Source organism: Anabrus simplex, chromosome 1 (assembly GCF_040414725.1).
Source record: "Anabrus simplex isolate iqAnaSimp1 chromosome 1, ASM4041472v1, whole genome shotgun sequence".
Lineage (NCBI taxonomy): Eukaryota > Metazoa > Arthropoda > Insecta > Orthoptera > Tettigoniidae > Anabrus > Anabrus simplex.
The window spans coordinates 1027504101-1027531926 of NC_090265.1; the positions used below are offsets into that span (position 1 = coordinate 1027504101).

Consider the following 27826-nt stretch of genomic DNA (forward strand, 5'->3'; position numbering starts at 1 on the left):
TTTAAGACCATAAACTAAGCTGAATAGATGAATTATATTTTCCCTCTCAAAATTTCAAACCATTTATTTCTTTCCTCCCATCCTCTCAAGAAATTCTGACATCAGACATCAGCTAACACCCATGTGTAGGCAAAGCACCTTACCTCAACATGAACTGACTTCCTCTCCAAACTCACTTAACTGCTTCTGTTTTTCTTCCCTCTATCCCACCTCATCCTTACTTATTGTCTGTTATCTGGAGAACTACTTGTTTTTACTTGACCAATACAAGCTGTACAGAAATTTGTGAGCCATGCGATGTTTCTTCGAAGTCCATGCTGTATTTACGAGGCGAGGTGAGACACTGATATGTTTCCTAAACTTGTATTATTTGATATCTCTCCTTTAGTTTTCCACCCCAAGTTAACCAGGAAAAGAACTTCCTGTAAAACTGAAGTATAAATTTCTCTACACTTGCAGATTTTATGACACAGACTCCTAGAGGATTTAAGTCCACAATAATAATTCTCTACCTGGCTTGCAGAAAGATAACAAAAAATGAGAAGGAATTTCTTTTTAAAGTTAAGAACTTCATTTTGGTCCTATTGAATTTAGATTTACACTATAAATTGAGGATAGTTATGTCCACCTTTTCAATACAAAAACAATGTGAGGTCATTAGCACATCACATATTACCTTTCAAACATTGGGACTGGTTTCGGCATACAAATACAAATAATACAAATAATGCCGAAACCGGTCCCAATGTTTGAAAGGTAATAAATATGTGATGTGCTAATGACCTCACATTGTTTTTGTATTGAAAAGGTGGACATAACTATCCTCAATTTATAGTGTAAAGGAATTTCTTAGTAAAGTTGTTTCAAAAAGAATATGTGTGACCATTCAAACTGAACTCATATCTAAAAAAAGAAAAAAAGTAAGCACGCAAGAAACCAGTGGTCATACAGGCTTCATATGAGAAACTGTCTTAACACTCGAACAGCGGAAGGGGTCAAAATGACACCCACCTTCAATTTTTCTTTAATAACGTGCGCACTCTTGTATCTTTTCTCTTTAAATATCTTGACTTTTCATTGTTTTTCATCCCGTTCACGGTGATGTATCGCACCCAGCAAAATATTTACATTTTCATTGATTTCTGACATGGCATAGCCTGGACAGCAGGAGGGGTCATTTTGACACTTGTATAATATTCCTTATTACAGCAGTTTGCATTGTCAGACAACAGTGTGTATCCAGCCACTATTATTAGTACTGCTGAGCTCTTACTGTCAGATAAGCTGGGCTGAGTGGCTCAGACAGCCTTCTGACCCCAACTTGGCAGGTTCGATCCTGGCTCAGTCGGGTAATATTTGAAGGTGCTCAAATACGTCAGACTAGTGTCTGTAGATATACTGCCACATAAAAGAACTCCTCAGGGACAAAATTCCGGCACTCGGCGTCTTAGAAAATCGTAAAGGAGTAGTTAGTGGGACGTAAAGCAAATAACATTATTACTGTCAGATGAGTATTCCAGTTAGCGGGATTATTGTATTCATCTCATCATTTAGAAAGTGTTCTTCTTACAGGCATGTCGTGCTAAGTTCATCTTTCAGCTGATGAGGTGTCTCGTATGCTAGAAAATTCAGACGTAGAGTCTGAAGGTGGACTATCCGATTCAGATGGAGTTTTTTGCTTGAGACAAGAGAGACAAGTGAGGACGAAGATCACGAGACAGAGGATGAATTATCCGCAGGACAAGTTGAAAATGCTAATCTATCTCCGAACTCGCCCCAAATGTCTCAGTCTCAGTTAGGCCTAGGTGTTTCATCAGTGAAGATGGTTGCCCGAGACGGAACCGAATGGGAAGTCTTGGATTCGAACTCTTCACCTGGAAGGCGGGCTTCAGTGAACGTCCTGACGGAGCTGGAAAGTCCGACAACATATTCTTACAGAGTTTACGACTCTGCCATTCGTGCCTTTTGTCTCCTCTTTGATAAATCAATGCTTCATCTAATGAAACGACACACAGAATCAAACGCTCAGAAAGAACTTCATGGACTGGCCGTGTCACTCGAGGAGTTGGAGGCTATGATTACCATCATGTGTACCCGCGGTGTCCTTCGTTCAAAAGGTGTGCCTGTAGATGAACTATGGTTGCGTTCTTGGGGACAGCAATTCAGAAGGACACAATGTCAAGAGACAGATTTTGAGAGCTTCTCAGATTCCTCCGTTTCAACGAGAAATCAACCTGAGCTGAGCGCCTGCCAGCTAACAGGTTTGCTCTTGTCTCTGAAATCTGAGACAAATTCATGGAAAATTTCTTTCACTGTTACTGCCCAATTGAAAATATTACAGTCGGTGAACAATTCCTTCCCAGTAAAACCAGATGCAGATTTACCCAATTTATGACAAACAAGCCCGAGTGTTCGACCAAATGTCCTGTAAGTATACCACCAAGGATACATGCAGGAGGTAGCCAATCCATGTCTTTTACAATATCCTAAACCTGACAGCTATCAATGCTTGGGTTATTTACAAGCAAGTAACGGGTAGGAAGATAAAACAAAAGAAGTTCATCCTCCAGCTTGCAAGTGAACTAACAAGGCGGGACGAGCAAGGGCAACAACAACAACAACAACAACAACAACAAGAGGAGGAGGAGGCTGTGGGACAGTGTCCATCTAAAAAGCAGAAGTAGTGCCCAGTTGGTCTGTGTAAAAGCAACAAGTCTAGCGATGCCTGCAGCAAGTGTCTCAAAGCAGTGTGCGGAAAATGTGCATGAGAAGTAGAAGTTGTGTGTGCAAAATGTGTTTAGCATGTTTTTAATTGGCCTAAAGAATTACTGAAAATGTACACTTGTTGCAATGTGGACGAGTGACTAAGAGAAGGTGTTCAATGGGTTAATTTTGTGAAAATTCCTTAGAGAAACAGAAACATGGTACAGTTGTTTGTGATTATTCATGTGTCCATCAGTAATATAAGGTCCATACACTAATGTCATGTCCTTATGTGTAAAATAAAGTTGTAGAAACCTAGTAGCAGGAAAAACATGTTTTATTGTATTCTATTTTGAACGTTTCCAAGCATTTCTTATGATGGGTCAAAATGACCCCTTACCGCTCTTCTAGTAATGTCAGATTCTCTGCCATTCTAGTGTTAATAATAATACAGAATATCATAACACACTCCTACTCTCACTTTTGTTGCCAGTTTTTGCAACTAAATTATAAATTCTTTTCTATGTAACAGCTAGTTAATTGATCTACAAGCTAAGTCAATAAAAGTTCAATTCTCATATCTAATAATGAATATTTTGGAAGAGTTACATTATAACATGGGAATATGATAACAAAGATTGTTTCACAAAAGCTTATTTATGTTATCATATCAATTTAAATTGATTTCATTAACAATATTTTGTTAAAGAAAAAGTAATTTCATTAACAAGATTTAATTTAAAAATAAAGGTAATATATAGGTAACATACCTGTGCAAACTGAAGTTTTTCACTAAGTTTAAATCTTGAACTTAATTCACTGCTTTTTCTCCTCACATTATTCTCTTCATTTTGAGAAGTATGATGCAGTACATCTTCTTGTAGACAGTTTTCAATATCGCTGGCTATCCTTTGGATAAATCTTGTTTTACTACTACTTTCATCAGTCAATGAGAGTGATTTCAATTCAGATGCTAACTGTAATCTCTCATTCATAGATATCAAAGAAGGAAGAAGTTGATATCTTTTAGCAGGCTGCTCTGATACTAAAGGCAAATGACGAACATAATATTCTCGCCATGCTAGAAAACAAAAACAATGTAAATTATACACACAAAATCAAAGAAATCCTATGCAAATGAAGTTAAAAAAAATCATTACCATATATACTTGTACTGTTACTAATTGCCACAAAGAACAAACTAATGAAAGAAAATAATGAGACCACAGGGACGCATTTAACACCATTATTTTAACTGAAAACAACAGGAATAATAGATATTTTATTCCTTATTCAACATAGATTTGCATGACTACATAGAAAAAAAAAAGAACAAATTTACTGCAGTTAGAAACAAACAAGCATTCCATTATTTAAGATGGAGGTGAGGAAATAAATATTATGGAACAGCATTTCATTTTATAACACATTAAAGGCAATTTCATTGATTTATGACAAACACAACTTTTGAAAATGTACTGCAGGGAAATCAAGGAATTAAGACTGAACACAGAACCCACGCACAAAAACAGTTAACTACTGGTATCTTAGTCAATGGTAACATACCACACAGCAAAATAAAATAATATGATCAACATTTGACATGTGTAGAACATTACTGGTATGGTATGTATCACGACACTACCACACTACCCTACTTGGCTGTGTTCTTGAAAAACTGTGAGATGTAATGGGATATGAGTAGCTAAACAACTGGAAATGAACCAAATGAAAATGTCAAATACGAATAAAATATTTGCAACTATCCATACCTTGTGAAAGTTCCTCCTTATGATCTGAAGTTTTTGGCAATGTCAAACTACTAGATATAAAAGGTTGATAATGACCACACCCTTCTCTGCTCCAGGTTCCATCATCTCTCCACCTAATTCCTTTTCGTTTGCAGTAACTCGGTAGCCAGGGGGATGATAATTGTTTCTTTAACACTTCACGAATTTCTTTTTCCAGAATTTCTCTACTCCCTGTGGAAAATAAACATAACATGACGAATCACATAAATCCTACTCAAACCCGCCCTAAGTGGGCTTACATGGTTGGCTCACTTTGCTTCGTTAAGGCCTACATCCCACAATCTCATACCTGAAATATGGGAAGAGTACAAAAAAAAGTAATTGGACTGAATTACAATTATCTGAGAGATATTTCACTTAATTACAAATGACTTTTTCAACAAAATAATACTTTACAGAATGCTAATCTTAAGGAAATTGCTGACTTTCTTTTCTTTCACACAGGGCTGGAATGATACTAAAAGTTTGCAAAGAAAATATATTACTTCATTCTGTGTGGGTTTTTTTAGCTTAGAGACATTAAATGGCTATCATCACGAGGTGACACTAAACATGATAGCTTGGAACAGGCAAAATTATATGTTCCCATCATTCTTATTTTAGTTAATCACTTTCAGCATTTCAAATAATTTGCCACTTACGGTACTTCACAAATAAAATAATTGGTTCTTAAAATTCTTATTGCTAAGGTTCAGTCTCTTCATGGGAAAGGACCATCTAAGGAAGGTCATGTCAAGAAACCTGAAGAATTGGGATGAGAGGATGCCATTCTTTCTGATGGCTTACCATGCATCCACTCATGAGATGACAAACGTGACTCACGCCAACACGGTCTTCGAAAGAGAACTACGTTTGCCAAGTAACTTAATGTTCGAGACAATCCCAGAACAAGAACAACAACTGGTGACAGACTACGTATGAGAATTTAAAGATAAAAATTTTTCATTGTTCCGTATTGAAAAGTATCACAGTTAAATTGAAATAATAAATATGGTAGTTCAACCTATTCAATACAAGTAAATAAGAGATGTAGAGATTACATTCTTATTTAATTAAAAGTGGAAATGGTACCAGTTTCGACCCCAGTCTGGGTCATCATCAGCCGATTATAACTCTAAAAACAATGCATAAGTAAGAAAGAAGTTAACAGTCAAGTCCACACAATATCAGTTGAAGAGGCGATATTAAAAAAGAAAAAAAAAAAAATTTAAACTCATGCCTTGCGTCCGCCAACTTTGACTACTTCAATCACGACCTGAATTTTTTTATATTCAAGAAATAGCGCACTGTGCATGCACGTTTTCATTTGTTTCTGGTATTGCGCTTTTTACCATTTTTTCTATTCACTATTGTTTTTTCACGTCAACTGTTCTAAAAATCTTCAAGATCATAATTACGTATTCAATTATATTGAATCGTATTATAAGTATATATATATAGGTACATTTTCGTGAACTAAGCAAATTCTTGATCATTAATCTATCCTTCAATGTCCGTCAGCGTATGAAACTACAGCACTTGACGTTATAAACACCGCGCCGATCTTCTGGAGCTTGCAAGTTACTTCGGTTGAGCTGCTCGTCTTTGGCTTCTTCATGACTTTAGATCTTCATATTTGGATTGTGTTGTGATTTTGTGCCTGACGGTGTATGCAGTCTGGCTCATTTAACTGTTCTCTGCTTTTCGTGAACATTGTGAGACAGTGCCAAACATTGTGTGTGCCGTGCTGATGCTCGGAAGATTACACATTACTTCTTTTCAGTGACTTACATTCCACTTCGTCTGAATTTTACAGTGCCTACCCCCGTCATTTTTATATTGCCTCTTCAACTGATATTGTGTGGACTTGACCGTTAACTTCTTTCTTACTTATGCATTGTTTTTCGAGTTATAATCGGCTGACGGTGACCCAGACTGGGGTCGAAACTGGTACCATTTCTACTTTTAATTAAATAAGAATGTAATCTCTACATCTCTTATTTACTTGTATTGAATAGGTTGAACTACCATATTTATTATTTCAAATTAACTACGTATGAGAACTCGATGAAGGTCCGATATGACCTGCAGGCAAACAGCAGGATTCCACGAAGGTGACCTAATGTAACTATACCGACCCATACGGATGAGGGAAAAGTCGCGGAAACTCCAGTCATCATGGGAAAGTCCCTACATCAAGATCACCAGGATTAACATCATAGTCTACAAGATCCAACGGCCAACCTGAGGGAAAATGACAGTCGTCCAACTAGACCAGCTAACACCTTATCATGAAGCTACCTGGGACAAGCAGCTTTAAGAAGGGAGCATTTGACAACGAAGGCCAAGAGTGCAGGGGTACCAGACAAAGGCTACAATGCCAGCAAGAGGCGACAATGCCACAGCAGCACCAACAATATGTGCAGGGCCAACAGCAAATTGTTAAGGTACACAATAAAGCTCTTAGGAAGATGCTGGAAGTGGACACTACTGAAAAGTTGCCACGAATGGTCTGGAAACAGAAACTGCAAGATACTTTCTCAAGAATCTTCTGCAGGTTTACATATCACATAAGCGTAGCTGGTGGAGAGTCAGTAACAAATCATTCAGGAGAGCATCAATGAAGAATAAGACTGCCTTGATTACACAACATGCAGTGAGTTGTGAAGTGAAATGTTCTGGGGACGACACTGCTCTACAAGAGGTCGCGTTGGAGTGGGCACATCAGAGTACCATGTGACTGACCAAGTGCGTACAAACTGGTGAAGAAGAAAACTTGAATGCGAGAACAGTTGTAAATAACTTTTTTCTTTTTACAGTCTGCTTTATGATGCACCGACACAGATAGCTCTTATGGCGACAATAGGATAGGAAAAGACTAGGAGTGGGAAGAAAGGAACCATGGCCTTAAGGTCCCAATATCTACTTTTTATGATTTTTGGAGATGCCAAAGTGCCAGAATTTTGTCCTGCAGGAATTCTTTACATGCCCTTAAATCTACCAAATCTGATGTATTTGAGTATCTTCAAATACCACCGGACTGAGCCAGGATCGAACCCGCCAACTTGAGCTCAGATGGCCAGCGCTCTACCACCTGATCCACTTAGCCCAGCTGCAAGCTATTACACTATATTGAAGACTAGGTAAACTTTTTTTTTTCTTTTAACAATTGGCTTTATGTTGCACCGACACAGATGGCATAGGTAAGGGCTAGGAGTGGAAAGGAAGTGGTCAGAGCCTTAATTAAGGTACAGCCCCAGCATTTGCATGATGTGAAAATGGGAAACAACGGTAAACCACCTTTAAGGCTGCCGACAGTGGGGTTTGAATCCGCTTTCTCCCTAATGCAAGCTCACAGCTGCGCGCCCCTAACCGCACAGCCAACTTGCTCAGTAGGTAAACAACTGTCAGGGTATTTGCCACCTACGCAACTGTCCTAAATGCAGATTAATGATGACTGACTGATTCCAGTCATTATCAGAACGTGCATGAACCAGAGGAATGGCATGCAAAAAAAGAAAGTTACCTAACTACCCAGCTACTTCCTGCTAATATTCAGGCATGTTGTTCTACTCAGGTAGGTAACTCCCTCAGCTTATGCAGCATGCTACAGTAATGCCACCTATCAGAGATGAGTGGCAACAGAAGAGACAAAGCACATCACAACAAAGGGAGTTCTCCTTTCAAGACTCCCTACCGTGTTATTCTTCAAGCGATCATTCCTTCATGATTTTTCTCACATTCTGAAAGTCATCTTCACAATTTTCCTTGTTGACAAGGGCTGGTGACCACGTGGTTTTCACCTCAATACAATCACAACAAAAATCACCACCATCATCAATTAACACAACTGAACAATGTTTTCATACCAATGCTTGGTGTTGATAAAACTAAGCAACAAAAGCCTAATTCATGAATAACTTATCAGAGTCAGTATGTGAAAATTGCACAAGACATAAATGATCTGAAATTGTATTCTCTGTAACTTTTGTTATGTAGTATTTATCTTCTTCTTCTCTTCTACCGCCTTTCCCACGCTTGTGGGGTCGCGGGTGTGATCTGTGTCACACATGTAGATTTGGCCATGTTTTACAGCTGGATGCCCTTCCTGACCCCAACCCTATATGGAGGGATGTAATCACTATTGCGTGTTACTGTGGTGGTTGGTAGTATAGAATGTTGTCTGAATATGAAGAGGAAAGTGTTGGGACAAACACAAACTCCCAGTCCCCGAGTCAGAAGAATTAATCAGACGCGATTAAAATCCCTGACCCAGCTGGGAATTGAACCCGGGACCCTCTGAACCGAAGACCTAAACGCTGACCATTCAGCCAAAGAGTCGGACCGATAGGACCACTAATAACATGGATATATGAAAATTCTGCTAAATTACAATTTCATCCAGTGTGAATAAAACTATTTATAGCCTACACTGCAGTGCCTTATTCCCTGACTTTACATACCAATTATCATTCAATTTTGTTTACCTATTTTCTCTTAATGTGTAATACGTACATACATAGAGATGACTGAAAATTTAAAACTCCATTCCCTTCTTGCTGTGGTCATGACCGATACAGAAATACAATTCTTTTTTTAAATTCTGAGTACCGGTAATGTACAGACAGAACATATATATACAGATAAATCATCATCATCATCATAATTCCAAGTATTGGGCCATGTGTCCCGTTATGGTGTTGCATTTTGATAGATAGAAAATATATCAACTGAGATAAAATACAGTAGAGTATAGTAAACAATCAATTTAAAGGATTTTTTATTTAACAGTTATACTGGTAATTCAACCTATCGTCATGATCAAAGTCTTGCTTTTCGCAGTACTATCTTCATTCCAAAATTTCTTATCTCCTCATTCCATAAATCAACTTGTGTCTGTAGTTCGTCTTCATTATCTCCTCAAACTACAATGTCATCAGCAAATAGCATAGACATTACTTGCTTGCCCATCATCTTCTCCTTCATATTGTGTGGAATTCTATCCATTATGATAATGAAGAGTAAAGGAGACAATACACTTCCCTGTCTTAAGCCTGTCTCAACTCTGAACCATTCAGTTTGATCCATCTAGGTTCTAACACAGGTTTTGCAATTCTGACACAATGCTATTACCATCGGCATTGTTTCATTCCCCATCTGTGCCTCTGTCAATGTTTTCCATACCAAAAACCTTGGGACACTGTCATATGCCTTTTCAATATCTAGAAACGTTACTACTATGTCCTTTCCATATTCCCAATACCTTTCCATCATTTGATGCCATGTAAATATTGGGCCAAATGTGTATCTGCCTCTTCTAAATCCATATTGGTGATCTGCCAATTTTCCCTCTACTCTGTCTCTTATTTATCCAAAATTCTTTAAGGGTCTTAGCTGTATGAGGTATCAGTGTCACTCCTCTGTAATTTTCACATTGCTTCCTATCTCCTTTCTTGAAAACTGGCGTAATGACCACTTTCGTCCACTCTTTTGGAACATTCTTTTCTCTCCATATCACTCTGAAGAGTCTATACAACCACTGTAGATCAATTGCTCCTGCTATTATCATTTCTATGGTGACCTCATCATTTCCAGCTGCCTTGCCTCGTTTCATTCTTTTAGTGGCCCACTCAATCTCTGCCATGGACACCTCATTTTCCTTATCTTTCATCTGCACTAAATCCGATTCTTCGATTTCTCTTTGTACCGAGGTATTTTGCACGTTGTAAAGCTGTTCAAAGTATTTTTCCCACCTCTGCAATATATCCTGCTTCTGTGTCATCACTTCCTCCTGTTCATTTTTAATGAAGTGAGCACCTTCACCTGGGTTTTTCTTCTTTTTAACCCACTGGAATAAGATCTTTTTGCTTCCGGTTGTATCTTCTTGCAGAGATTCAGTGAATTTTTGCCAGCATTTCTTTTTCTCTTCTTGAACCACCTTGGAGCACTCCTTGCAGTGCCTGTATTCTGTTTTGCATTCTGTTGTTCTGTTTCTCAGCCATCTTTTCCAAACTTGTTTCTTCCGTTTAACAATATATTTTACCCTGTCACTTCACCAGGGCATTTCTTGACCGTCCTTCCTTCCTTCCTGATACTCTTCCACAGGTCTTTTCTGCAGACTCCACCATGACTGTTTTAAAGAACGCCCATTCTTTTCAACCCTTCCAATGTCTTCCTTAGGTATACTTGTTTTAATGTGTGTCTGGAACTCTTCATTTATTTCCTCCTCCTGCAATTTCCACACCCTTAGCTCTCTCTACCTATCTCAGTCACCTTTTGTATCCTTCCCATCTTTAACTTAGCTATCACAATTCTGTGATCTCTTTTGAAAGATTCACTTGGGAGGGCTGTAACATCCACCAACATTTTCCTGTTACCTTTCTCAACCAAAATGTAATCTATCAGAGTTTTTTTGTTATCCCAACTATATCTTGTTATCTTCTAACCATGTGTTACCAAGGGGAGTGATAAAAATAGGAAATGAACCACTTGAAGTAGTGAAAATATTTTAATATTTGGGCAGCGTGATGTCCCAAGATGGAAATTCGGATGTAGAAATTAATTTAAGAATACAGAAGTCTGCAAGTTTCTACCAGTGTGTGAGAGACATAGTATGGAACAAAGATGTGCCAATGAAGTGCAAAAAGGTTTTATATTCATCTTATTATAAACCTATACTGACCTATGTTTCAGCAGCCTGGACGTTGATTAAGCGGAACCAAAGTAAGATAAAAGCAGCTGAAATAAGGTTCTTGAGGAGCATACAGGGAAAGACAAGACGAGATAGAATACGAAATGAGGAAATAAAGAGAACCGTGGGAGTGTGTAAACTTCAAGAAGAGATTGATATAGCAAAGCTAAAATGGTTTGGACACATGATGAGAATGCCAGGAGAGAAAATAATAAAGAGAACATTCATGGATACAGAGACTGGAAAGAGGCCTAGGGGACGGCCTACAATGAGATGGAGGAGCTCTGTTGTGGACTGTTTTGCAAATAGAGGAATCGATAGCAATAAAGTACTAGAAGAGGAATAGTGGAAAGATCAATTAATGTGGAGGGCTTTGGTACACTACCCTACCCAGAGAGAATCTGGAAAAGGGAATGGATGAAGAAGAAGACCAGTAATTCAACAAATAAGGATAGATCATGATTTTTTTTTAAATTATACAGTAGATAACAGTTGTTGGTGATAGGCAGTGTTTATAACTTGCAATTTCAGGTATATTCATGAATATTCTCGATATTTCACATGTACTCATAATTGCTTTGTGTTTGTATCCATGTGCCCAAGGATGGCATTATCTCATTCATACGTACCTTGTCATATCCCGAAGTGACTTTATATTTCGAACATTTTCAGCAATTTTGATCAGTAATTATGCTTGATGCTTTTTCCTGTTCCCATTAAAGTATATTAATACAACTGAAAGTTTTATTGTCAAAAACATTTCAAATACTTGCCAATTTAAAAGAATTCCAGATTTACAGACAACCCTTAGCCCCTAACAGTCTGTTAAACTGAGAGTTTACTGTAGATTAAAAATGAAGTCTATGATTAAAATGTTAAATATAAAGCATCAAACAAAAGCTACCATGAAAATTAGAAAAGTGTTCTTAAAATGGGAGACAGCATAAAGTAGGAAACAAAGTTAAGACATTAGAGAGATGTCAGCTATATCTAAGCTTATATTCAATAATTTAATTTAATTAAATCCACAATCTTAAGCATAGAAATAACATAGGGATGATTTCTCTCATCTGCAAATTTACTGAAACAGAAAGTAAAGAGTACATACCTGAAGGTTCCACTATACTTTTTTCTGTTTCCTTAGGAAGTTTTTCAATTAGGAACATAAACACTCTACGCACATCTGCTTCATTTGAGTACAGGAATGTTTGATAACCAATGTCCCCAGCATATCCCAAATCCTGTGGAACAACAATTAAGACAATACTTATGATAAAGTGAAAAAGTACAGTGTTACACACTCTTACCACAAACTGTTTAACTTATTATAACCACAGCCACTCTACTAAAATACATGAGTTAAAAAATTAAAAACCTCACTTGAAAAAGTTCAAAAGATATTTCTTTATGATTCCTATTTCTTATTTTAAGTAAATGAATATAAGTTCATACCATACTTTATATCACATTATTATACATGACCTTCATAATATATTACAAAGCAAAGTGTGAAGAGGACATGAAATAGCATAAAGAGTGAAATCAGAGTCCATTCTGCACTGTTTCCAACAGTCTTGTCAATGATTATCTGTGTATAATTTAGAAGCAACTTTGTTGTCTAATATATCATTTTGTTTTCACCTGTGAAATGCCTCTGTCTCTTGATAGCAGACAATAACATTTTGTGATGGAGTCCACCATTTTGTGTAAGACCTTGGGGAGGAGCAATACTGTATGCACTTAGGAGCCTTTGATGTCACTACTTAGATGTTGAATCTGCCCTGATTCCCACACAGACAACTAATCAGGAGAACGAGCCAGGTGTACACGGCCAGTCTGTGTTTGACACCAATTTGTCATCTTCCTGGAGGCTTCTGGCCGTATGGGAAAGACCTAGAAGATAAATCCAGATCATTCCAAATTGAGAGAACTCTGGAGACTTGTTTTGGGAAAAATCACAAAGAGCCGGTCTCCCTATTTAAGGCAGACCAGATGAACTCAGGGGAAAGTTGAGTGCAGTACGGACTCGAGTTGATGGACTGTTCCAGTTGTGAAATGAGTTTCCGTTCTGTTGTGAAGCCAAGTCTACTTTCAGTGAACTCAGCAGTGTCTCGTGCCATTGTGTTGTGTCAACATGGAGTCTATGACTGCTTAAGTGTTCGACCGGCAAGCGAGTGACAGTAACTTGTGTTGTGTGACAGATAGTCCACAACATGCAGCATTGGAAACTGTGCAATTGTGTCAATTTGTGATAGAGAGCACAACTGTAAAACTGGTGCGAATGAGTTAGTGCGAGTTGAATAATAATAATATTGGTTTTACGTTTCACTAACTGCTTTTATGGTTTTAGGGATGCCAAGGTGCCAGAATTTTGAACCCATAGTTCTTTTACATGCCAGGAAATCTACCAACATGAGGCTGATGTATCTGAGCACCTTCAAATACCACCGGACTGACCCAGGATCGAACCTGCCAAGTTGGTCTCAGATGGTCAGAGTTCTACCATCCAAGAAATGAAAGAGCACAAACTGAATTACTGTGTCTACGTAGTGTACAAGAATAAGTAGTTAATAAATCTTAAGTCACAGAATTTAAATGCTACCAGCTGTGTTTTTATTTCCTATCAGTCACATTACAATATCCAAACTTCATAAACGTATTCAGTAATTTCTTCAAATGTAAAAAGCATGTTTATTCGGTTGCTTATTAATGAATTATGTACTCATATTATTTGGGTATAGGTGAATTGTTTAAGTGTACTAACAGTAATTCATGTCTGAATGTCATAAAACTGTTGCTAGGTACTACAGAAATAAGTACATATTTTAATCCTTTTTTTGCAGCATAGTTGCATAGATTTTTTCCCCCCCCCCCAAGTTTTGAAGCATAATACTATAACTTCAATATCTGCATATGCACATCAGGAGTAGTATTTTGTATTAGATGTCTGAAGATAGGTTTTTCAATTTCATTATGTGGCTGTTGGTGCATATTCTTCATTTGCTCTACCACCTCTTCATGTCCTAGTTGCATGAGGTATAACAGATAACATCATATGAAAGTAATACACACCAATGACTTACAAACAACATAGGCCTATTCAGAATTTATGCTTCTCACTTTTAAGGCTTATCCTGTACTAGCAATAAGAACTTACTCTAACCATTGTCTTAACATTCTCTATCATTTAGGCTCATAGTAGCCTTTTCAAAAAGCACATTTCTCTATAGGTTAAGTGAATTTCATTTTTATGAAATTGTCTCACTGACAACATACCATGCAAACTTGGGCTAAATTTGCTCCAAGTCGAAATCTCGCAGACATTGATGGAGGCAAGGAATGTGGCAAGCCCAATCCTGGTTGAATAATATCCAAACATCTTACAGCCGCTTCAACAACAAGTTCAGCCGTAAACTGTTTCAAACTACCAACATCCTCTTCAATTTCACTGTAAAAAACAAAATTCACAATTAGTAATTAAAGAAAACCAGTGACAATAGTAAGTCATGTATAGGCAAGGCTCAAAAAATCCCAGGCACCAGGTCGCCATGGCAACTGAAAATAGAGTCTGGTGCCTAGACTTTTCTGACATTGGTATTCTCAATATTTACATGCCAGTAGAACTAATTTGCATGGGGAAGGATTAAAAACAAACTATAATAAATTCATTATCAGATAATGTTCAAAGTTTGAGATTTACCTTCAATGTCAAATATAATTCATTTCATTGAGTTACGAGTGTACAATTACAAGTGTAAATAGTAGCACGAGCTCTTCCCTTCAAGTAAAGAAGCTTTGATGCAAGATGGAGCAGAACACCTAGATGAAACATTTCTCAAGAGTGAACATAGCACTGACATGTGCACCACGGTATTTGATTCTTTTACCTGGTCAGAAGGAAAGCAAATAGAGACTTCTGGAGAAAAGGAGATCAAAACATTCACACAACTCTTTAAGAATCAACTTATAGGTTCTACCATGGACTTTGTAAAAGTAAAGAAAAACACATACCGAGCTCATTAGTTGCAGTCACTTAAGTGCGGTCAGTATCCAGTATTTGGGAGATAGTGGGTTCGAACCCCACTGTTGGCAGCCTTGAAGATGGCTTTCCGTGGTTTCCCATTTTCACACCAGCCAAATGCTGGGGCTGTACCTTGATTAAGGCCACAACTTTCATGCTCACCTTTTATGACATCTTATAAATATATGCACCAACAGCAGACGATGGTGAAGGAGAAATATTCTATGAACAACTTCGAACTGTTCTTAAAGACTTGAAGGACAAATTTACAGTCATAATGGCCAATTTCAATGCAAAAATTGGTCAAGGATGTTGCTCCAACTTGATAGGTGAATTTGGTCTTGGTAAATGCAATGACCGGGGAGAAAAGCTGAATGAATTTTGTATAGAATGTCAAATAGTTTTCACCAATAAGTAGTACAAACTTCCAAAATGTCGTTTATACACATGGAAAGCTCCTACGATGATCCTCACAATTCTGACTCAATAAAAAAACAAATTGATAACATTCTGATAAATAAGCGTTTCAGAAATTCCATCAAAGTGTCGCAGCTAATGTAAGTATCCATCTGAAGATCATAAATACATGCATGTGTTAATGAATAATTTGAGGCTAACTGCTTTGGTGAACCAGAGGTAATATGCCCAACAAATGCTCACAGTTTTTTTAATCACCTCTTGTCAAGATACTTTTTTAAAGTGCTGGTGAATATCTTGACAGACTGTAGAAACACTCAGCATCATCCGATAAAATTAACTTCTCAGCCTTGGATGTTATCCAGATGTGACTTACTTTTGCTGCTAGACAGCAGCACAACTCCAACTTGCTATTGGTTGGTAAGCTGTGGCACCACTTCAGGAGCCATGTAAATCCAGTAACTGATGATGATGATCATCATCATTATTATTATTACTTGAGAATGTTAAGAAATTATCAAAATTTTTAATGCAACATCGACACAGATAGGTCTTATGGTGACGACAGGACAGGAAAGTGCTAGAGTGGCAAAGAATAGATCAGGGCTTAATTAAGGTACAGCACCAGCATTTGCCTGGTGGAAAATGGAAAACCATGGAAAACCAACTTCAGGGCTGTCGACAGTTGGGCTTGAACCCATTATCTTCCAAATGCAAGCTGATAGTTCAATGACCCAAACCGTGCCACCACTTGCTTGGTTATCAAAGGATATAAGGCTATCTGCCCTTCTATATAGTGTAATTTTATTCTAATAATTAACGTTACAATGGACAACCCTTTCACTGGCTGACTAAGTTAATAGCATTGCTTCTGGTTTTGTATAGATAGTGAACACCTGCGCTACCTCCCCACTTGTGAACAAGGTGCAACTTACTACATTTTCCTTATCACATACAAAAGCAGATGTTTAGTCAGTTTATAAACCTAATATGTTTCAATTTATTGTTTAAAACATCTGAAATTGAAGTACGTATAGTACGTAGTATTACAAATTATTGAATAGTTCCTTTATTTTAATACTGTCCATTTCATTTTCTTATCTGACCAAGGGTCTGGTCCCAAGCAGGCCGCTTTAGAGGGTGTCCACAGTAATTGACTGGTTTCACTCACTCACACTCACTCCGTAGGCTTCTAAGGGACGTGAAGTTCCCGTGCCGATCTCACAATTCTCATCCATCCTTTTTGATCTTGAGTCTGCTCTTCCCAGTTATCAATATGGAGGGTCCGGCATACCTTGTTGATCTCCTTCTTCCAGGTGCTTCGGGGTCTTCCTGAAGGTCTTTTCCCATTAAGAGATCCCTTGTATAGATCTACTGGTGCTCTGTTATCCTTCATCCTCAGTAGGTCTACATGTCCAGCCCAGTGCAGTCTGTTGGATTCTATCACACCCATTATAGTATGTTGTTGAGAGAGGGTGTAAATCTCAGATCTTTTCTGCCAGCTTTGAGAGATAGGATTGAACCATAGGCCAAATATTTTTCTATAAACTTTATTCTCAAAGACTTGCAATGGGTGCTGCTCTTGGAAAAGGTATACATTTATTTTTCAATCTATTCTATACATACACTACCACGTTGTGTGGTTAATTAGACATAAAAGATATGAATATTATGGACATGTTTCACCCTTCTTATTGGCCATCATCAGCATGTTAACTAATCTTAAAACAAACATTTATGAAACGATAACATTTATAGTTTATAAGAATTAAGCTAAGATTTGTTATGATATTAAAATTTATGGAACAGTGGTTAAGAAATATGATAATGGGAAGTACAAGCACATGTTAAAATTATTGTAGACTAATTTAAAATCTTGTCTAGAAAAGTATTTGTATTGATATAAAGTACTAAAACGGCGTATGTTTGGATCTGAAATGGATCCTCTTCGTTGTGAAAGTCAGCATATGTTTGCTGCAGTAGCTGCTAACGTAGGGCAGAGGGTGAATTTTGTTTATATTATACCTACATTCCAACATTAAAAGATAGGTTAAGAAAAGGAGAATGTTACAATGTTATGATTTTATTGTATATAATCATTTTTGCATTCCTTGTTAAAAACTTGGAGCCTAATAAAGGGCTCATGGAGTAAAACGCTTTATTTGAATTCTGAATTCTAGCTTGGTGTTCCTGTTGCCTTCGGTTTTTCTCATCGATTAATACACCAAGGAATTTAAACTCTTCTACTCTTTTAAATATATATTTCCCAATCTTCAAAGACAATCTGTCAACCCCTCCTCATGATTCGGTCTCAGTACAACCATGTAATGTGTCTTTTTATCATTTACCCGTAAGCCAATTTTTGCTGCTCTTTCCTCTAGTTCCACAAATAACTGCCTAATTTCTAATTCATTGCAGGCAACAAGAACAATATCATCCGCATATGCAAGGACTTTATGTTGTCTCCCCAATATGATGCCAGCAGGTACAAGAGCTAATTTCCTGATAATCTTCTCCAGTGCAATAGAAGAGGAGATAGTACATCCGCTTATCTCAGACCAGTTTTATTCTGGACGGAACTTTATTTTCTGCCCTTGAGCAAAACACAGCTAACATTACCATCCATACACAGTTTGCACATGTTAATTAATTTTATGGGAAAGCCAAACTCCATCATGATGTTTCACAGCCCTTCTCTATGGAGTGAATCATATGCCTTGAAGAAATCTATAAAGAGATAATGAACCGACTCCTTGTGTTCCCACACCTTATCATTAATAGTCTTAATTGCAAATATGTCGTCTGTAGTGGATCTGTTACTACAAAAACCGTTCTGATAGTCCCCAATAACATTTTCAGCAAATGGTTTTAAATGCTGTAAAAGAATAAAAGACAGAATTTTGTAGGCTGTGTTTACAAGATATATACCACGATAATTTTGAAGTTCTTCCTTATCCCCTCCTTTATGAATTAGGACAATAAGTGATCCCTGCCATTCTTTTGGAAAAACTTCATCGTGCGATATCCTTAAAATGATCTTATATAGGCCTATGTATTTATGTAATCTTTCTCCACTGTATTTAATAAGCTCAGTAGGAATGTTGTCATTACCTGAAGCTTTATTGTTTTTTAAACGTATACTACTTTGTAATACATCTTGATATGATGGCTCTGGTATTTGTTCTTCTGATGGGGAACTAGATGGTTTACCAATACAGGTTTCTAGATCATCACAATTCAGCAAGGAAGCGAAGTATTGCTCACAGTAATTTAATAATTTGTCCTGATCAGCAATTACATTTCCAGACTTATCTCTCATAATACTCAATCTTGGTTGGTTGGTTTCAGTGCCACTAACTACTTTTTTAAGGTTTCCATAGATGCTGAGGTGCCAAAATTCTGTCTTTCACATGCTGGTAAATTTACTGACATGAAGCCAGTGCATTTGACCACGTTCAAACACCACCATACTGATCCAGGATCAAACTTACAAACTAATTTAGTTCTTTTTGATTTACTATACCTATCAATATCGATCCAGTTGTCTGGACATTAGATGGAGCTGTAGAAAAGGTGGATCATTATATGCATTGAAGTCATTAGTACAAACTTTAGTTGGCTACAGAACATTCACTGTCAGCAGTACGGCCTGCTGGGCCATTAACTATCATGAACTGTTGTTCTGTAGGCTTATTAATTACTTTAAAATAAACTTTCATTACAAAGGTTTGTGTACTTTGCGTTGTCATTTGCTAAAACAAAAAAATAACTAAGTTGTAGGCTTACTTCAACTAAAAGCTGATTTTCCATGGTCCAGCAGATTAAGGCATTCAAAGTCTAGGATCAAGCACAAGCAGGCCTACCATGTTAGTAGAACTAAAGGCTAAGTCAACTTAAGAATCAAACTATGACAGTTTAATTACATAAAGACTATCAACAGTTATAATGGATGTTAACCAAATACTAGTAACCTAAAACAAACTTCCAATTTACACATTCCAATTAATAATAAAACTGATGCCTAAAGAGAATGAGTCTGGATATAGGCCTATGGGTGTGTGGAATACTCGCTCCTCAGGAGAAATGGAAAACTCATCCCTGTTGGCTTTAGTTTTTTACAATTTGCTTCACGTCACGACGACACAGATAGGTCTTACGGCGACGATAGAATACGAAAGGGTTAAGAGAGGAAAGGTAGTGACTGTGACCTCGATGAAGGTACAGCCCTAGCATTTGCCTGGTGTGAAAGTGGGAAAAACCACGGGAAACCATCTTCGGGGCTGCTGATAGTGAGGTTCAATCCCACTATCCCCCAAATGCAAGCTAACAGCTACGTGACCCAAGGTACGCAGCCAATTGCTTGGTCCCATTGGCTTAAAGAAGTGCATGAAGATTTAAAAGTAGGAGTCATAAACCCCAAAGAAATTCAAGACAAAACCATCTTCAGGAAGAAAAATTGCAGATACGAGACCGAATCCAGAGAGGTATTCTGCGAAACCACGCAACATCTCAGTGGAAGAGGGACAGAAAAATGCCTGAGATTGAAGAACCTTTGGCTACAATGTAGAGTAAAAAGTATAAGCCTTCAAAATCAAAATGGCAGGTTGCTTGTCTATAACGATGTAATAATAATAATAATAATAATAATAATAATAATAATAAAGATTAACATCAACACTATGTGTTATGATTGTAGCTGAAATATATGCCTACACTTACTTCCCTTGCATGCAGCACACACAACAAATGGAAAGGAGTCATAAAAGGGACAGTAGCCTAAACTGTTAATAGTATTCATATGCGTTATGGTATTTTGTGCCCTAATCGGACTAAATTCCCTATTTTACTGTAGTCTTGTGAATTTGTAACTTGCATTCTACTTCTCATAAAGCCTAAAAGACTCACTGAATATAAATCTTGTGACTTTCAGTATGACAATGTGGCACAGACATAGAATCCATCACAGCCCTGCTTAGAACATAATTAACAAGAATTTGGCACATAAGATTTCACCAAATGACCTATTATCTTCTCCAACCTTATGCAAGCACACTTACAACTTCCTGACCTTTTGATAAGTAATTTTTAATTTATTATACTAAGCAAAGAACAGCTACTTAAACGCTTGGTACAGATTCTGCAGCTGAACTGGTAACATGCTTAAATTATTTTAGCTTGTGTGTACGAAGTCACAGCGTTCACGCAAAACATACAGCCCCCCCCTCCTCAGGATGTAATAAGAGGCACGATTAAATTATAACATTGATTTGACTCAAACAATCTAGACCGATTTTCCCAGTTTGACCGTGTTCTGAATCTAGGCCTACCAGTTTAAAAAGGTAGAGTAATTCTTAAATTAAAATGTTAATTCATGAAACAAAATATGGCTCAAACAATGGAGAAAGGCCATAAGTTATATGATGTAATGCTTTTAGTTCTACATGAAATTTTCATATAACCTTAAATTAATAAAGTTTTGCACTGTGGTGGCAACCCTGGGGTTACTCCCACCCTGGGGTTACTCCCACTACACCTCACTGAAGGCAAATCCTCAGTCTATTAGTAACATTATAGACTATAATTTGGCTCTAATAGTCCTCCGTAAAAATCTTAATTAAGTCAAATCTTCATAACTCCACTTACCATCCAACTTGCCGCAAATTATGAATGATTATTTTGTCCACTTCCTCCATGATGGCAGTACGGAAACAATATTCAGACACGTGATTTAGTTGGATCGGAGGAAGTCTTAATTATCTAATGATGAACCCAACTCCCAACCATTTCACCATGAGAAAGACACACACTTACACACTTCTTCGCGATGTAATGACAAGAGCTGTTCCAATAACGAAAACTAAGGCGGCTTCCACTGAACCATCAAGTTTACACCTATAGTGAATCATTATAATCCTTAAATTCAGTCGGCTATGTTAATACTACAGGGGAACTTCCAGTTTATGCACTATCACCAGTCATCCACATAAAAACATTCGAGCAACACAAACACCCACCGCATTAACAGTATCCGTGGCCGAGAACCTCCTTTCCCAATAGCACTCACCCAGTGTGACTTCCATTAAAAAACGACCGTACAGCAGCAATATCACCAAATAAGTAATAAATTCATACTTGAAATATCTGTGAAACACTGGGGGATTTTATTCCCCGCCATCATTTACGGAATACACACTTCATAAAGGTAGTTGCAGTGAAGGTTGTTGATTTTTTTACATGATAGCAGCAGAGGCAGAAAACTCAGACATGAACCTCCGTTTTACGAAGTTACAAAATGTATTCATATCTGAACACGCATACTGATGTAAACGTAATTATTGTTCTCATGTGAGAAAAACTTGTTCCATATTTTAGGTTAGGGTTGAAGGCAGAAACTTCACACGACCCCATAGATGTAGCACACTGACACAAGTGCGATGATCGAGGAGGCCGTGGAAAATGGAGCTTACCTTCGCCTCTGAGAAGGCATCATCATATAAAACACTGAGAGTTATTGTAAACGTATCAGTTCCCGCAAAATCATGCACAGGAAGTGTACATAAATTCATGTTAACTCTTTGAATATCGACAGGCTTATAACAAATACACTACAGAGAATACGTAACACTTCGCCACTTGGGCGACTGCCCTAAATGCAGACCAGTATTCATTCATTCATTCATTATCGCAAGACATTGACATCCCGCGCACCTAGCGGTACGCCCTCAAAACTGAGAGTAGTAGTAATAATATAGTAGTAGTAGCATTCGGCTGATATAGTGTGAAATTTTGTTCTTGGATTTGCGTTAAGAAGAAGATTTTCGTGAAAATGAAATTTTCTCCGGTGACAAAAGTTTTTGGAATTACAATCATACAAGTACTGAACCATGTTCGGTAAGGTTCGTGCTGTTTTGGCTGCAATAACTTTGAAATAGTTCAGCTATCGAAACTTTCTTCCGTTTTCCTCGAGACAAAACAGTGTAAGTAAATTCCAATATTGTAAAATATTAGTGTTCACATCAATCAGGTTTAATATTTACTCGTGACAAAAATATTCTTATCTGAGATTAATTGCATGAAGGAAATTACAACAAAAAACAAAAATTATTCTGCTTATACCGATTTTCCCAAATCTGTGGGGTCGCCGGTGCGAACCGTGTAGTACATGTGGATTTGGCCCTATTTTACGACCGAATGCCCTTCCTGACGCCAACCCTATATGGAGGGATGTAATCAATAGACCTCGAATTTTATGGAAAGACCTATTTTATTCTTTCAGAGATAAGATAAAATGAACTTGTATTTACACGTTTCATGTATTTATAAGGTTAGAAACGATGGTCCTACAGTGCCTAAAAATGCCAGAATTGACGTTAGAACCTTTCCTACAATTTGTATTTTTACTCCTAAATTGGTTAAAATGCTTTTAATATATTCCGAAAAATAACATATTTGCTGACTCGTTTTCAGTATCTTAAACAAAATATTAAAATCGAAAAGCTGTAAACCACACTCCACGGAAACCCTTAAGAACCTCCCGCAGCGAACACTCCGGTAGTCTATTACCAGGCAGGAGACAGTAACCATTGACCTGCTGGAAAAATCTCTATTTCATTCTGTGAGGACATTTAGGATATTCACGTTTGTTCATTGTGTGAATTATGCCGAAAGTGTCAAGTTCGAAGTCGTAACATTGAAGCTACCTAAAAATATTTTAGAACCCATTTGAGTGTCTACTTCAGGCAGCTAAATAACATTATAGCATCTAAAAATCCGAGGTCAAGTAATCACTACCGTATTGCATGCTTCTGTCGTGGTTGGAAGTGTGTTGTGTTGTCTGAATATGAAGAAAAAAGTGTTGGGACAAACACAAATACCCATTCCCCGAGCCAGAAGAATTAATTAGACGTGATTAAAATCCTCGATCCCGCCAGCAATCGAATCCGGGATCTTCTGAACAGAAGGTCTCAATGCAGACAATTCAGCCAAAGATTCAGCCAAAACGAAATCGTTATTGTGTTTCATTATTTCAATTCGTGTAATCATTCAACTTTCGTAGTAAAAGAAACAAAAATACTGTAATTACCGGTTATTTAGTTTCATTTTGTCTATCAATTTCAGCATGCAACTTTTGTAGTTTCTATCTTGCCGCCTGGTACTCAAGGTCGGGCCGCCAGGTGTGCCTCTGTCAACATATATCTCAGTTTAGTACAGGGGAATACGGAAGTGTCCTGTGTTGTCTATAGTGTATTTGGTAGTAATACAGATCAGTTAATATACTGTGAAATTTTGGTCATGGATTTGCGTTAAGAGGACGATTTTCGTGAAAATTGTATTTACCTGGTGTAAAACATTTTTGGAATTACAATCATAGACGCACTGAACCATGTTTCGTAAGGTTTGTGCTGTTTTGGGCTGCAATAACTTTGAACTTTTCATGTATTGAAATGTTTCTTTCCCTTTCCTCGAGACAAAACATTGTAAGTAAATTCCAATATTGTAACATATTAGTTTACAAATCACATTAGGTTTAACATTTAGTTGTCAACAAGTGTTCCTATCTCAGATTAACTGCATGAAGAAAATTAAAACAAAATACCGGTACATAAAACAAAACTTCTTCTTCTATTATTTTTCCCAGATCTGTGGATTCGCGAGTGCGAGCTGTATCGCACATGTTGATTTAGCCCTATTTTATAGCCGGATATCCTTTCTGACGCCAACCGTATATGGCAAAATGTAATCACTGGACCTCGGATTTTAGAGAAAGGTTCTTGAAGAGAGAACTTAAAATGGAGTTGTATTTATTGAGTTAGAAACGGTGGTCATATAGTGCCTAAAAATGCTTGAATTGACGTTAGAACCTATATTACCGGGCGAGTTGGCTGTGCGGTTAGGGGCCCACAGCAGATACCACAAAAACGTGCTGCTATCCTTAGGATCTTTTCCATTTCTCGTATCAAGCAGTCCTGGTGAGGATCCCATACACTGGACCATAATTGAGATTATACCAGTGTGGCTAATACCAATCTTTTACATACTTACTACACCCTTAGTTCCGTAACCATATGAAGAAATATGTAACCTTTATTTACAACCTCGTTAATGTGATTACCCCTATGAAGATCTCTCCTGATATTAAGAATGATGTACTAACAGTGATCCCCATGAGGTCAACACGGTAATAAAAACTTAGAGGCCTTTGCCTCTTGGTGAAACTTATAACGTGGCCTTTCACCTCGTTTATTATTATACCATGCTGTATGCTACCATCATAACACTCAGTATGAGGCAAGGAAAGAGTATGACATCTCAGCACATTTTTCCCAGAATCTCCCTCAGATTCTTCAAGTGCTCGTCGAAGGTGCTTCCGAGAACGATGACGTCATCCACGTAAATCAGGCACGTCTTCTAATGCAGCCCTCTCAGCACGGTCTCCATCAGCCTCTCAAACGTTGCCGGGGCGTTGCACAACCCGAATGGCATTGCCTTGAACTGCCAGGGACCATGTCTAACTTAAAATGCAGTTTTCTCTCGGTCTTCAGTTTGAATATCTACTTGCCAGTAGCTAATCTTCGGATCCAGCATAGAGAAACTTCGATACTGATATCGTATCCAGAGTGTCATTAATCCGGGGTAGTGGGTAGCTGTCTTCGTGACGTCATTTACTCTTTTGTAGTCGACAGAAAATCGAGTAGAGCCGTCCTTCTTCATCATCAATACTACCGGGGAGCTCCAAGGACTTTTCGAGGATTCTGTTACTTTCTGTTCTTCTCCCTGGACGTCTTGATATTCCAGCTTCCAGCTTCTCTCATTGCCTACGTTCTAGTTTGTCTGTGGATTTTTCATACACCTTCCGCAGGGCCTCTGGCAAGTTACGCCCTGCTCTCGCTCCAGTGTCTGACCGATCCGACTCGTTGGCTTCGCAGCGAGCAATCCATACAACGGGCTCACAAACTCCAAGCGTTGTGCCTTGGTGGATGGCGACGTCGTAGTCATTCAAGTTGGTCAGTCGAACGTAAGGCTGATGAGAGGTGCTGATCAAGGTTTTGGCGATCCGTAATCCCTTTGTTTGACCGTCCTGATACATAGATAAGGAATGGGTGAGCCCTGCCTTCGCAGGGCTCCACACGTAGGTCTGTGAAGACCCTTTGTGTACCTTAAACGGGTTTGCCTAGTCCAGCCCTAGTGCTCCTATAAAGGATACCAGTGTCCGGATGTTGGCATTCCTGATGTCTCCCAGGCTCACAAAATGTGAGCCAAGACATCGATGTCTAGTGCAAGAGCCTCGCACCGACAACACATGCGCGGAGGTCTCTTCCTCCCTACCGAATCTTCTACACATCGGATCCTGATTGATTTTCATTATGTGTAGGTGTCTGTAAGGTATTGTGGCCTGTCAACAGTCCAACTACCATTCGCGTTCTGGTCCTATTCAAATTTATCAGGACCTTTTTTATAATTTTGGCTAGGCCCTTTGATAAGTTCACGTGCCTGCCTTGCTATGGTTAACCTCTTCCAAATGTCTAAGTGAGACTGGTTCGTCCACTGGGATATTACCAGTTTCACACTTCGGAGTGACACTCCTAGGAAGGGCTCTGGTCCTATGAAAGGACCTTTTGAGCCTTGTTTCGCTAGTTTGTCAGCTTCTTCATTTCCACTGATTCCTGTGTGCCCAGGGACCCATAATAGGGTAACTGAGCTAAGTTCACACAGCTGATCTAACATCCTTTGACACTCCCATACCATTTTTAATGTTGTTCTAACTGCGCATAGTGCTTTTAACGCTGCCTGGCTATCACTGCAAATGGTGATGCTTCTTCTATGTCCAGGAATGTTCCATATATATACAGCACAGGCCAGTGTTGCATATACTTCGGCCTGGAAAACGGTAGCATATTTACCCATGGGAAGGGAGAGCCTTGTCTTAGGCCCCCAGACCCCGGCGCCTGTGCCCGTCTCTGTCCGCGAGCCATCTGTGTACCATGTACAGCCCCCCAGACCTAAGACGGGCCGCAGCATCCTTGGCCCACTCCTACCTTGTGGGTATCACCACTGATTAAAACTTGGCTTCATCAGGTCGCCGATCATCATTGTCGTAGGGCAGGTCTGGTGAAGCCTTGTAAGAATAGAGCATGACCTCTATTCGGATTCTTGAAGGACCATCCTCCGAGTGGCCAGAGGCGGTAAGCACTCATTCCCGCTATTTCCTTAACATATAAACGTAAGGGGGGAAGTCCAAGGATGGCCTCCATTGCACATAATGGTGTAGTATCCAGTGCCCCTGTTATTCCTAGACACGCAGGTCTTTGGACACTGTTTAACTTGGTGGTCACAGTTTTACTCTCCAAACCTGGCCACCACACTAAAGATGCGAAGGTGATCGTGGGCCGTACAATAGAAATAAAGGCTCTGACAGTCCGTCTATCCTCCTCCTCCTGGTAAATACAACGAGCTCCGTCTTGTCGGGATTAACCGACAAGTCCGTGTCGTGGCACCATCTTTCCACCCTACGTAGGGAGCTCTGTACGAGCTCTGAAACCGTACTGGGGAAATTTCCCACCGCCATCAGGCTAATGTCATCTGCATAGCCTTGGACCACCTTAGGTCCTAGGCCCCAAGTCTTTCTGACGGCCCTGGGACAGGCCCACATAATCTTGCGAGTCTTATCCATCTTATGGTCTATATGTTTCTTCCAACTCAGTCTTGCCTCAAGGATTACCACTAGGTACTTAACTGAGGTTGTCTTAACTAACTTTTTCCCAAATAGGAAAGGCTCTGACAGTCCGTCTATCCTCCTCCTCCTGGTAATTACAACGAGCTCCGTCTTGTCGGGATTAACCGACAAGTCCGTGTCGTGGCACCATCTTTCCACCCTACGTAGGGAGCTCTGTACGAGCTCTGAAACCGTACTGGGGAAATTTCCCACCGCCATCAGGCTAATGTCATCTGCATAGCCTTGGGCGCAAATTCCTCCAACATTTAACCTGGTAAGTAGTTCATCCACTACCAGACACCATAATGTTGGTGATAATACTCCTCCCTGTGGACACCCCCTGTCTATATTAGCTCTCAACATTACTGCGTTGAGGGTAAACAGAACTTGATGGCCCAGCAGTGAGGCCATTTTATGAGCATCCTGCTCACTATTCTTCTCTCTAGACTAAGTTCTATGGAGCCCAAAGATGTGTAGTTAAAGGCCCCTTC

The 27826-nt window shown here is 38.7% G+C and overlaps 1 protein-coding gene across 1 annotated transcript in view; it reads right to left on the reverse strand.

The window, feature by feature from the left end:
- LOC136875768 (coiled-coil domain-containing protein 22 homolog) overlaps positions 1–22052 on the reverse strand; it is a 111031-nt gene extending 88979 nt beyond the window's left edge. Inside the window, exons 1-5 of the mRNA XM_067149359.2 lie at positions 21266–22052; positions 14461–14632; positions 12293–12425; positions 4476–4685; positions 3474–3784 (exon numbers count right to left, since the gene is read on the reverse strand). Coding sequence (XP_067005460.2) covers positions 3474–3784; positions 4476–4685; positions 12293–12425; positions 14461–14632; positions 21266–21315 — 876 coding nt within the window. The 5' untranslated portion in view covers positions 21316–22052. The remainder of the gene's footprint in view (positions 1–3473; positions 3785–4475; positions 4686–12292; positions 12426–14460; positions 14633–21265) is intronic.
- Between the last annotated feature and the right edge of the window lie 5774 nt (positions 22053–27826).